This window comes from Sinohyriopsis cumingii, chromosome 11, assembly GCF_028554795.1.
Source record: "Sinohyriopsis cumingii isolate HCF-2022 chromosome 11, ASM2855479v2, whole genome shotgun sequence".
Lineage (NCBI taxonomy): Eukaryota > Metazoa > Mollusca > Bivalvia > Unionida > Unionidae > Sinohyriopsis > Sinohyriopsis cumingii.
Genome location: NC_142971.1, coordinates 33,345,057 through 33,357,883, shown reverse-complemented (window position 1 = coordinate 33,357,883; position 12,827 = coordinate 33,345,057). Strand labels below are relative to the sequence as shown.

At 37.0% G+C, this 12,827-nt stretch overlaps 1 protein-coding gene across 1 annotated transcript; it reads left to right on the top strand.

Moving 5' to 3' along the window:
- The first annotated feature begins 224 nt into the window (after positions 1 to 224).
- Positions 225 to 9,949, top strand: LOC149787880 (small ribosomal subunit protein uS12). The gene is made up of 4 exons (XM_089974119.1): positions 225 to 301; positions 5,225 to 5,381; positions 7,859 to 7,979; positions 9,766 to 9,949. Exons 1-4 carry the CDS (start codon positions 298 to 300, stop codon positions 9,910 to 9,912), a joined length of 429 nt encoding a protein of 142 aa, XP_089830245.1. The 5' UTR covers positions 225 to 297; the 3' UTR covers positions 9,913 to 9,949.
- Positions 9,950 to 12,827: the final 2,878 nt, after the last annotated feature.

Sequence of the window (12,827 nt, the reverse complement as noted above, 5' to 3'; positions counted from 1 at the left end):
GTATTATTGTATGCCTATCATATTATCTTCTCCCCATCTGTTTGAGATTCCCAACAAAGATTCTCCAGTTCTTATTTTTTTATTTTCCAATTTTTACTTACTGTAAGCAACATATGATCGTTCGTGTTCTGTTAAACGATACAATGCACATGTACGTACATACATACTTCGATTTTAAGTCATATTGCTTGTGCCATAATTAGAGTATTGCTAGAAGTATTTAATCGAACCCAGCCCAGATCGCGAAATCACGCGAGAACAAACGTAATCTGTCTCTTTCTCGTCGGAACCGCCATCATGGGTATGTATAAGAAACACGTGGTCAATAAATTTATATTTCTTCTATATTTATTGAAACTTTTGGGCTCATTCACCTTACACACAAGGCCTCTTACGTATTATATTCTGTATGCGTTGTTCATTATCTTCATTAGCATGCTGTTAAGGCGAAATTGCTATTGAATGATCCATAAGTAGCTATGTTCGAGATATTTTGAAATATGCATTTTTAAGGACTAATACTAACTTTTGTGATTTACAAGGGTCATATTACAACATATTTGTTGTGTTATTACCCCATAAATCAAAGATATTACGCCATAAGCTGTTATATGTTTAAATCTACAATTAGCATGTATTCAAAATTTAAAAAATTCCAACATTTATAGATGGCAATTTTCTCGGCAGCAAAGTAGTCCTACATGTAAGACCTGCCGCTGATATTTATGTTGTGGGCGTCAGGGTCTTACTGTTTAACTAACGGCGCTGTGTATTGTGATGTTCTGATGTCGACTAACATCGTAACGAAGGTCGAATTTTCAGGAATATCTCACACAACTGGCAACTAAAATAACGGCGATTTTCTACAAAGTAAGGTAATAATGTTTTAATCAGACTTTACTTGCTCTGATGTCTTTTCTCTAATAAATTCAAATTCATGGACCAGTTTTCAAGTTCCGTTGGCCTACATTTCAGTTGACTGGAAAGCAATGAAAGCCGGGAATGCTGAAATCTGTGGAAATATTATTCTTTAACAAAATGAATAAAAATATAATATGCCTATTGGAACTGTAAAGCAACGTTTCGTTTTGTTGAAGAAACATATCCGCCACATAAACCTACTTAAATATACTTCGGCATACCTTGACTACCGTCGCATTGCAACAAATTCAAATGTATGTCAACGGAACATGAAAAGGCATCCATTTGCTAGTCATATTTTCATTCTGCCAGGATAAAGACATCACAGTAAGTATATTAATTACACATAAATTTGTGGAAGCATGTCGATATATGCTGCCAGATGTGCGAGATATTCCTAAAACTTTGACTACTTGTTCCATTGTCAACGACATCGGAACACACTATACAAGGCCGTTACTTGGATAGTAAGACATAGCACCTATACAAAATCAACATATGCGGTCTTACATGTAGGACTAGGCAGCAAAGGAGAATTTGCAAACATGTCAGATGTTGAATCTTTTAAAATAAAAATACCGTAAACTAGCTAAATGTTGTGATACTTCTACAGGTGAATTAAACTACAGGGGTGCGTATCATCATTTACAATTGATCTCTCATGCGCTTTGTGTTGCTTAATAAATTTGGTACCGATATTTAGCTCAGGCATTCAAGTGTGTATCCCTATCAAAAGTTTGACCACAAGAGCCTGATGTTTTATCAATAAAGTATGGCGAAATCTTTGACAACATGAAATCACCATATCTGTAATGTAAATGAACACAAGCAGTGCAAATGGTGACCACAACTCTACGCTAGATTCGACTTTCTCATGCGGCTTTTATTGCTTCAGAATCACAAGAAAACTGAAAAACTACATGTATACAATAAAAAGACAGTGACGTACCAACGCATAACTGATGACCATCGCATGAATCAATTCCGGCAAATTAACCTTTATTTTTCACCATTATGGTCACAAACCCTTTCTATTAGAATCCACCAGACGGAAGTAGCCCATTGTGCAAGTTTCTCCCCTGCAGTAAATATGCATTAGGGTCTAATAATCGTACCAAACATGGCCAATAATTGGTGTCATCTTTTTTAATACTAGGGAAATTTAATTATGCAGTTTCAGTAGATTAGTTGAATTTGCTTAGCATAATGAATGCATCATGGAAATGTTATTTACAATATTACTAATGTTTTCAAAAGTTGTAAATAAAATGCGTTCACTATGTACAAGTATACATTCATACATGCATACCAGTGAGAAGATAGTATTCCAATCAGGGCTTTGTTTCTTTGCATATTAAGCGGTTGCAATCAGGGCCATGTCGAGCAGTAGCATTGGAAAATGATTTGGCATTTTTTAAAGGTATGATATTAAGTCAAACGTTTGATAGAAATACAGTCGAATGCCTGAGCTAAATATCTCTACCAAATTTATTAAGCTACACAAAGTGTTGCTTGAAATAACAGCATTTATTCTTAAATAGGTCATTCAAGTCAGGAGACGAGTGTTCTACCTTGTAGTTATTATATAGTACATGTATGACAGATCAATTGTAAGCAACGATTCTAGCCTGTGAATTAAACAGACTGAAGAAAATACAGTATCCCCTAGCTAGATAATTGGTAGTTCTATAATTCAAGACCTGCACCCTGATATTTTTGTTTTGTGCGTCGAGGTCTTACTGCCCATATAATCGCGCTGTGTATTGTGCTCCGATGTTGATTAACATCAGAATATGTCTAAGTTTCAGGAATATCTTGTATGTGCCAGCCCATATCGGTGCTTGTCTGCAAATTCAAGTTTTAATGTATTAGTCCGACTTCATTTTGACGTCTTTTTCTGAATAAATTAAAATTCCCACACAAGCAAATGGAGTTATTTTCAAGTTCTGTTGCCCTACATTTGAGTTTGCTCTAATGCGATATAATCTGAGAATACCGAAATCGGTTAAAAGGATGATAGGAATCTTGAACAAAACAAAGCTGTAGAAACACTTTCTTCATTATTAATATATTTTTATTCATTTTGTTAAAGAACTACACTTCAGCTTAACCCAATTTTGACATTCCCAGCTCTTATTGCTTTCCAGCAAACTGAAATGACCAGTGAAACTTGAAAACAGATCCATTTGCTTGTGAGAATTTAAAAAAAAAACAAAACAAAGTAAGTCTGACTAAAACATTATGACTTAAATTTGTAGAAAAGCATCGTTATGGGCTGGCAAGTGTGTGAGGTATTCCAAAAAATTTGACCTTTGTTACAGTGTTAGTCTACATCAAAACAAGCTAGACAGAGCCGTTATTTAGGCAGTAAGACTCCAACATTCAAAACAAAAGTACCAGGGTTGATATCTTAAATTATCAGACTAGCTAATTGGGGGGATAAGGCACATTTTTTACTTGAATGCTATTCCTACAACTTAAGATGTATCACATTTATGTTGTGGTGCTACGTCTTATTGATATCAGAACAAGAGACCAAATTTTCATGAATATTTCACACTTGGCAGTACGTATTTCATGTAATTTTTGGTAACACAAAAAAATCGTACATTCCAACCATTAGGCTTTTGGTGTAATCATTAAGCTTTTTTTCAACAAATTACACATTATGTGTAACTGTATTCAGATTACGCGTTGTCAATACATCCCCCTCCCAAAAAATTAATTTGTTTTCTTATTTTTATTAACATCCCATTCATCCCACAGACTGTATCCTAGAAAAGATGGCTTCTATGTAACTACGACATAAGAGTACGCTTGTCCGAAGAGTTGCATGCACTTTCCTAACAGTATTATGTTCTATTTATAGCATTTGCCCTACTTCAAGAAACCTGCTGGTTTCTACTTTCTACTTTTGACCTCGGTTTCTATTTATAGCAGCTGTATGGCTTAGTTAGGAGAGAACAGACTGGTTTTCTAACTTTTAATCTTTGCTCACAGATTCTTTGTTCTAATTTAGAACAGAACCACTTTCCAGGTATTTGGCGCTAAAAGTAAAGTCAGATTTATTTTAGTTGATGTGTGTTAGAGCAAAAATAATTTTCAAATAATTTCACGGATGGATTAGGAAAAGACAAACTGATTCAGAGATGAATGCATGAATTACACAAAACAACATTTCCTTCTAGGGATCTTCAGGCCCCTTGCAGGCTGCATGCACAGTGGCTCGTATCACTTGAAATTAACCTGGCATACATGTACTATATAATAGCTACAAGGGAGGACACTTCTCTACTTTCTTGTGCAACCCATTTAAGAATAAACGCTGTTATTTCAAGCCACATTCCGCGTAACGTAATAAATTTGGTACCAATGTTTAGCTCAGGAATTCAACTGTATCCCTATCAAAAGTTTGACTTATATCAAACCTTTAAGGAATGCCGAATCATTTTCCCACAGTACCACTCGATATGTGCCTGATCGCGCCCGCTTAATATGCAAAAACCACCCTGAATGAAATACTGCCTTCTCATTGGCCAACTGAAAATAAGTTATAAATACAGGACGTCATTTTGTTTTAACCAATGAGAGGACAGTATTCCATTCAGCACTTTGTTCTTGCATATTAAGCAGGCGCGACCAGGTACATGTTGGGCAGATATGTTACTGAAATTTTTCATTTCGGAGCAAAAGTATTAGAATACCTTTCAGATGTGGATGATTGTACTTCACCATTAAGAACAGTTAACCAACATGCTGAAGCTGCCTAAGCTAGCTATGAATCTGCACCTTGGCAGACAATGCAAGGGGTTCTCAGCACAACAATTTTCATGCACATACAAGGAACAATCAGCAGATTATTGATAATATGATAAGTGGAATCATGTGACCATTTTGATTTCACTGTAGCTTTTACAGTGCAGCAGGAAGAAAGAGAGATGGATATAAAGTGTTGGGTAAATATTGATATATGATCAATCCCTCCTCCCCCCCCCCAAATTATTTTTCACCTTCACCTCCACTCATTTTGGTGACAAAGGTGGCAGCCCCCACCCCATCCTCTGATAAAATCCTGGCTGCATTTCTGATGCATGGTTTAGGGTTTGAGAAAATAAGGATGCAATTAAATTCTGAATTTGCATACATTTCCATAATGCATGCATGGATCATGACATTGTTGGCTTAGAAGTGGCTGATTTAAACAAGTTTTTATTTGTGAAAAGAGGGGTGAGTGCTTATTAAGACATTTGCAGGTATTTCATCAAACATTTCATTAATGAAAAATATTACTGTTTCAATAAAGGTAAACCAAGAGGAATCCGAACAGCACGTAAATTGCGCACGCATCGCCGTGAACAGAAATGGCATGACAAGGAATACAAGAAGGCTCACTTGACTTCCAGATGGGTAAAACCTTTCCAGGGTTCTTCCCACGCCAAGGGGATAGTGTTGGAAAAAGTGTAAGTTACCGGTACTACAAGTTCTTTGGGTTTCCTATTACACTTTTAAAAATTAGGGTAAGTAGGTAAGTATAAAAAAAAAAAACTAATGATAAGTATACGTAATGACTAAGCACTTAAAGCACTGGACTAAACCAAATCTGATGCACAAATCCAGATTGGTAATTTTTGTTAATTTTTTTTTAAAATTCTTTGGGGGCCAACTGGAAACATATTTGTGTGTTGGTGGGTCTTATCTTTACGTTATATTAAGTGGTACAGTAGACTACACAAATCTTACAGCTTAATAAATTGGTTCTATGTATATCTCCATAATCTTAAGTTACCATCACTACTTTATAAAGTAGTGGGGCCCCAAGTGGCTGATTGGTCTAAAGCAATCTCTGTTACGGATCACTGCCATCTCACCTCTGTCTGCGTGGGTTCGAGTCTCGGATTCAGCCAATGTGGGTATGTGAGAAAGCTTGCCAGTAGCTTCTCGTGGGTCAGTGGTTCTTGCTGGGGTTTTCCCGGGTTCTTCCTCCACCATTAATACTGGCCATGTATAGCCTATCGTGTGCTGAAAAATGGCGTTAAACCCCACAACAACAACTCCTTTATAGTATATTATTGTTTTAAGGGCCCTGCGTGTTCTGGACCACTCGCTGTTATGGATCACTGCAGTCTCACCTCTGCATCTGCGTGGGTTTGGCCAATGTGGGTACGTGAGAAAGCTTGCCAGTAGCTTCTGGTGGGTCGGTGGTTCTTTCCAGGGTTTTTCAGGGTTATACCTCCACCATTGGTACTGGCCACCATGTATAGCCTATCTTGTGTTGAAAAATTACGTTAAACCCAACAACAACAACATTATTTCTAAAAAGTATTTTGATTAAGACAACAGACTTACCGTTTCGGTGGCCTAGTGGTTAAAGCATTTGCCTCAGACGTGGGAGGTTGCGGGTCCGAACCCTGGCCAAGATATACCAGAGACTTATAAAATGGTACTACCAGCTGCCTCACTAGGCACTCAACATTAAGAGGTTAGCATTAGAACTGAGTGCTTTGGTGCCAGAATGATGCGACTGGGTGGGACATCATGCTACATGTCCACGGCATACCCGATGCTAGACATCACTATAAACTACCATACTGCAGACATCGTAGCAATATGACTGAAAAATTATTAAAGATGTTAAAAATCACAATCTCACACACGAGGACAGATTGGTTGACCAGTGACAGACTGGACATGGCAATTGGTTTCATGATGATGTCCATTTTGAAGACTTTTATAGCCCAGAGTATTCATGTCCCAGACAACTGATGTGAAAGTTTGACATTGATTGGTCACATCATTAAAACTTGTGTAATTTGTGTAAATTGTTTAAGGCACATATGAAAATAAGTGTTGCTAATTAAAGTCGTGGCTGACCAACATCCATTGATTTCTGAATGGATGATTCCATATATTGACTTCAGATATATATAAATCATATCCGATACAGTTTGTGAAATATGTGTAATGAAAATTTAACAAACTTTTAAAATATCAAACTCCGTCATATCAACACTGGGTGTCTACTAGAAAACTAATTGTGACGTTTTGGTCCTTAATGAAAATAATACCAATCTGACAGCCATTTCATCTACTACAGCAGCTCATTTGAAAATGGTTGTTGCTGAAAAATATCATGATTTTAGCTTCAGTCACTAAAAGGATTAACTGGTCTAAAATTCCAGACTTTTTTGTGGCTACTTGCGCATCAGTCCCTGCATTGGACTCTTTGTTATTTGTACAGTTCTGGAACTTTAATCGGCGGTGTATAGCCAGCATTATCCTGTCATGTCCAAAAACCCTACAATATATATTGGGACTAGATAAACACTTGGATTAACATCAAATCACCATTTTGAACCTATGTCAGACTCCCAATCAGTATGCAAATGAGGTTCTTAACTACCGTTAAAGCACTTTGTTTAAGAAGCCCAGCAAAAGAACATTTTAGTCCCCATTTCCTGGAATATTTACCCAACTTTTTATTACCTATTAATTGCAACTAATTTGCACTTTAAAGAGGTTTCAGTTAGTGTCCTGCAAACAGGACATTTTGTACTGATTGACTTGGCACAGATTCTGTTGTCCGATCTTGAGTTGGAAAAACGTTGCATTAAAAATTTCTATTCTTTGAACATGTACATACAGTTAACTGTCATTTAAAGTATACATTTAAGCTTTCAGTTTAAACCTAACTCTGTAAGATATGTGTGTGTATATATATGTGAGGAATGTTTGCGCAAGTGTTTTGCTGTTTTAAATTTGAATTGGTTTCTACAGTATGTCATTTTTACCTAAAACCTTACGCTTTTTCGGGCAGGATTTTGCTATCATACAGCTATGCACATGAAGGAATTTAACTGTCTCACTGGGATTTAACTTGGGTATATATCGAGTCATCGAACAAAGCTGAAATTGTACTATTGAATTATTTTCCTTGCAGAGGTGTTGAGGCTAAGCAGCCAAACTCTGCCATCAGGAAATGTGTGAGAGTGCAGCTGATCAAGAATGGAAAGAAAATCACTGCTTTCGTGCCTAACGACGGTTGCCTGAATTTTATTGAAGTATGTATTCATTGATAATGTAACGATCACAGAATGTCAGTTATTTAATAATTTCATGACAGAATGGGAAAGTGATATTTTAAGTTGTTAGAGAATGTCAGTAGTGACAACTGTGAAGTTTCTTTTGACCTCTCCAGATCTAGGAATGTCATCTTCATACTGAGATGTATTTATGCCTGACCATTAATATGATATAAGCCTATCTTATCTACACTGTCCATCCAAGCCTATCTTATCTATGTTGCCCATCCAAGCCGCTCTTATCTACGTTGCCCATCCACGCCTATCTTATCTGCATTGCCCATCCAAGCCTCTCTTATCTACGTTGCCCATCCACGCCTATCTTATCTGCATTGCCCAGCCAAGCCTATCTTATCTACATTGCCCATCCAAGCCTATCCTATCTACATTGCCCATCCAAACCTCTTAACTACATTGCCCATCCAAACCTATCTTAATCTACATTGCCTATCTGTGTTGACAATTCAGAGAATGTCTATTTTCATGCACTAGTGGGGCATAAGTGCTCAGAATATGTCTGCAGTGTTTATCAAAATAAATGTGCACATGGTTTACAATAATTGAAATGATGACATTTAATTGAAATGATGACCTGACCCCGCTCCAATCGATTCTCACATTTTCCGGCAACCATGACACATGTTCAGGTATTCTGTATATGGTTAATATATCACCTGCAGTAAGCCACAACCCATATAGTGAGAACATTTGCGCTGACTAAAGAGCCAACAGCTATTATAAGTTGCATGCCTATTTTCGCTCAGCTGGCAATTATTTCGATGCCTGTGCATTTTGTACAGATTTAAATTTTTTAAGACTTGTCTTGGTTGAATATACATAAATTCAGTTACACCAGTATATGCCAGTATTTACATAACATTTTCCCTATTACTGAGAAACTGTGTCAGTAGTCGGGCACCAAGAAAATGTAAACATTTTTAGGTCGTGAAACCCTCAGCATGACAGTCATTATTATTTGTCACATCAGTTGTGACCGTATCCCTGCCGACTTTGATCAGGTCTATGAGCTTGTGTCATTGCTTCCAATTTACATATAAATTCCATAAATTTACTTTGATGTCTCAGGCTACACAATGCAAAGAGCGATATCTTTTGAACCAGTGTTTTGCTTGAAGGTTCAACATTTTAGGCCAGTATATATAAAAAAGTTGACTTGTTAGTTATACCACTTTAAGGAGCCCATTTTCAACTTAACTGCTGGACATGGCTATGATCACGTCTACTTAACATGTAATGGCATTGCACTGAATGGAATACTATCCTCTTATTCATCAACTCAGAATATTGTACCTACAACACATTATTTATAGGTAAACTAAACTTCCCATTCACAGCAAGCTGATGTATGTCAGCTACCTCGGTGAGGGATACAAGAGCCTATTGTGTTTGAAGATGACAATGCAAATTTTTAAGTTGGTTTGGATTTATACCTAATAAAGGTCATAGGCAGGCTGATCTGTCCCTCAGAATTGAAACCGGTTTAGACAAGGAACTGTGTTTTATATTGTTAACATTTCTGTAAGGTCTTTGTGCTGGGTTCTTTTAAAGTTTTAACCTACCATTGACTTCTGAACTAGGAATTTCAAAACATTAAATCAACAAGATGTATGGAAGCCTCTTGCCCGTGGCCTTGAAAATATGAACATCCCCAAAAATCCTGTAGCTTTTTAAATGTTTCGAAATTTCATATTGGCTGAGATAAGAGTGCTGGTTAACAGAATGATTATTGTTCTTTCTTTTACAGGAAAATGATGAGGTGTTGGTAGCTGGTTTTGGTAGAAAAGGTCACGCTGTGGGTGATATTCCTGGTGTACGTTTCAAGATCATAAAAGTGGCAAATGTGTCACTGTTTGCTTTGTTCCGTGGCAAAAAGGAGAGACCAAGGTCTTAAAATGTACACAATCGCTAAATAAAAGTCTGACTCAGTCTGTTCTGGTATAATTTTCTTCTCTCCCCCTCTCAACACCCCCAACACCACCCCACCCCCAGCCAAAAGATGGTTCATACTTTGGTAACACTTTGTGTAGTCTGAATTTCCTCTAACACTTGTACCCCATTTTTGATATTTGGACATTTATGTTGGGGTGTAGAGTCAGAGTCCATTCTCTGTTGAAAAGTTGGAATTCGCTGGCACCACTTACAATCTATAATCATGAAAATAACGTGCATAGGGGCTCCGAGTGGCCGAGTAGTCTAAAGCGCTCTCCATTACGGATCACTGCCATCTCACCTCTGTCTGCGTGGGTTCGAGTCTAGGATTCGACCAATGTGGGTATGTGAGAAAGCTTGCCAGTAGCTTCTCGTGGGTCGGTGGTTCTTCCCGGGGTTTTCCTGGGTTCTTCCTCCACCATTAATACTGGCCGCCATACATAGCCTATCATGTGCTGAAAAATGGCGTTAAACCCCACAACAGCAACAGCATAACGTGCGTAATATAGAGATACATGAGACATCCACTCATTAACAAAAATTTATACAATGACGCTTTTGTATATAGGTCGAGCATGCATCTAATTAATATTGGATAGGAATATATGATACAGGTATGCAAAATAATGTAATATATTGCTTCTATGCACATTACAATTTTGTCAATGCAGTCGTCGATTCTTGGTATTGGAAACGAATCTGTGACACAGTTAACTCTTCTATAATAAGTATATATGAAGAATGTAATATCTGGATTCAGCCCAAGAATCCATAGTGAACTCCAGTTACTTGTTCTGTGTAATAATGCTGTAGCACATAGTGAACTCCAGTTACTTGTTGTGTGTAATAATTCTGTAGTACATACTGGATTTCTTTATTCAGACATTCCTGTTTGAGAGGATTCATACTGTAAGAACGTTTCACAGGTGTAGAACCTACAATCTCAACGTCATGGTAGATTTTATTTGTGTGTGTGTTGCAACGTCTGGAAACAATTGCTCATATTTAGTTAATCACTTTTTAATTTACTCTTTTATTTCATGTCCTTTAAATCCTAACTATGGGGGACAGTTACAACTAAATCGATTCAATGACTTACAGGGCAATCTCTATCAACGTACTCTTTTAACATGTTAACAGGACAATTGGTTCCGTTTTGCCTCCCAGAAATGTTAATGAAGTAATTTATTTTTAATTTGATGAGGACTTTAATACCTAACCTAAAGAGGATCCCTAACAGCAAACAACAACAAATGAACACCCTTGTCCCGTGTGAAAACAATACCACAGGATCAAATTCTTAAAAGTGGCAAATTCTTTCCAAATACTTGATTCTCAGGGTGATGGCCTGAAGATTTAAGCTTCTGGATGCATACTTCATGCATAATTTGTGGAAAAATGACAAAATTTTACCATTGGACAGATTTGGGAAGACCAGTATGTTAAAAAAACTTTTCCAAATCTTTTAGAATGGTTTTAGTTTTAATATTCCTTCAGAAATCTAGTGGAAGCACGCACAATCATCAACAAGTATTGGTTGCCAGACTTGGTCTTAAGTTATAGATAACACAATCATCAACAAGTATTGGTTGCCAGACTTGGTCTTAAGTTATAGATAACACAAACTGCCATTATTCTACTAAATGGTTCATCAAATGCAGGAATAGCTTGTAGATGAGCCTGAGGTATCTTTGTAGTGGGTTACAGTATTGAGAAAAATCTTGTAATTTTTGGCAGAAGATTCTGTGAAGGTTTTATTGACTCCAAAATGACCAGACAACATAATTTCCTGTCGATGTAACTTGAGAGCAACAGTTTGATAGCTTACTGGCCACTCACCACCAGCAGGTATCTCTGATGGTCTCCATTCCCTAATCGGGATACCATTTTTCACAAAATAAGTTATTGTGTGGCTTCAGTTTCACTAATAGTCATCAGAAATAGATCTCTGGTTATTGTTCCTGTGAGATAACTGGTGATGTCTTCTGTCACCCTCATGAGAACAGAGACAGTGAGTAGTAAACACGATCACTGTGATCAGTATCTCGTGCTTGATCAGTACTAGGAGCCAAAGTGACCTCGTCAAAAACCTGACCAATAAATATATCGGCTAAAGGAGTAATTTCCTGATGAACCTCATTCTCAAGAGCTTTCTTTGCCAAAGCTCTAGTAACTGCACAAGCAGGCTATTAACCTGGCACTTTATGTTCAAAAAAATAAACTTTTTGGTCCAAACAAAGCTTGTAAGTTACAAATGGATTAATCACAATCTTGTTTCCATGAAGGTCATTGGCTATTAATAAATGAATACGTTGCATCTGCAACGAGGTCAAAACTCTAGTGATAATGTGTCCTGAGACTAAGTCAGATGACAAATTAACTCTTTGGAGAAGAACAAATCCGCACTCTACACCTTGAATAAGAACACTTTCACCAGATAAAGACTTGCCGAAAGAAGGCAGAGTATTTGATAATAAAAGACTGAGAAGCTCGTGTATCACTTACTATTTAATAGGCATAGGTTTGGCAAAATCATCCAGCTGTACTATCGGCATTTTCTCTAGTTTCAACCTTTTCCTCATCAAAGTAGGTATTGACGCAATTCATGAATTCATCGAGGTTTTGAAAGAGGTTATAATCTCTATCAACCTTCTTGGATATGTGCCACCTATCAAACAGTTCTTTCCCCGTGCAAACTTTTCCATTAAGTTCACTCTGTAATAAGAAAATCGAATGTATTCTTGGCCATCTAAAATTTCAGCAATTTTCTAAAATTTAGGAAATATTCATCTACCTCATATTCTTTTAAATGGGGTACCAACCGTATATTTTTGGTAACTTCAAAACCTACTTGCCAATTTAAATTTTTCAAATTTT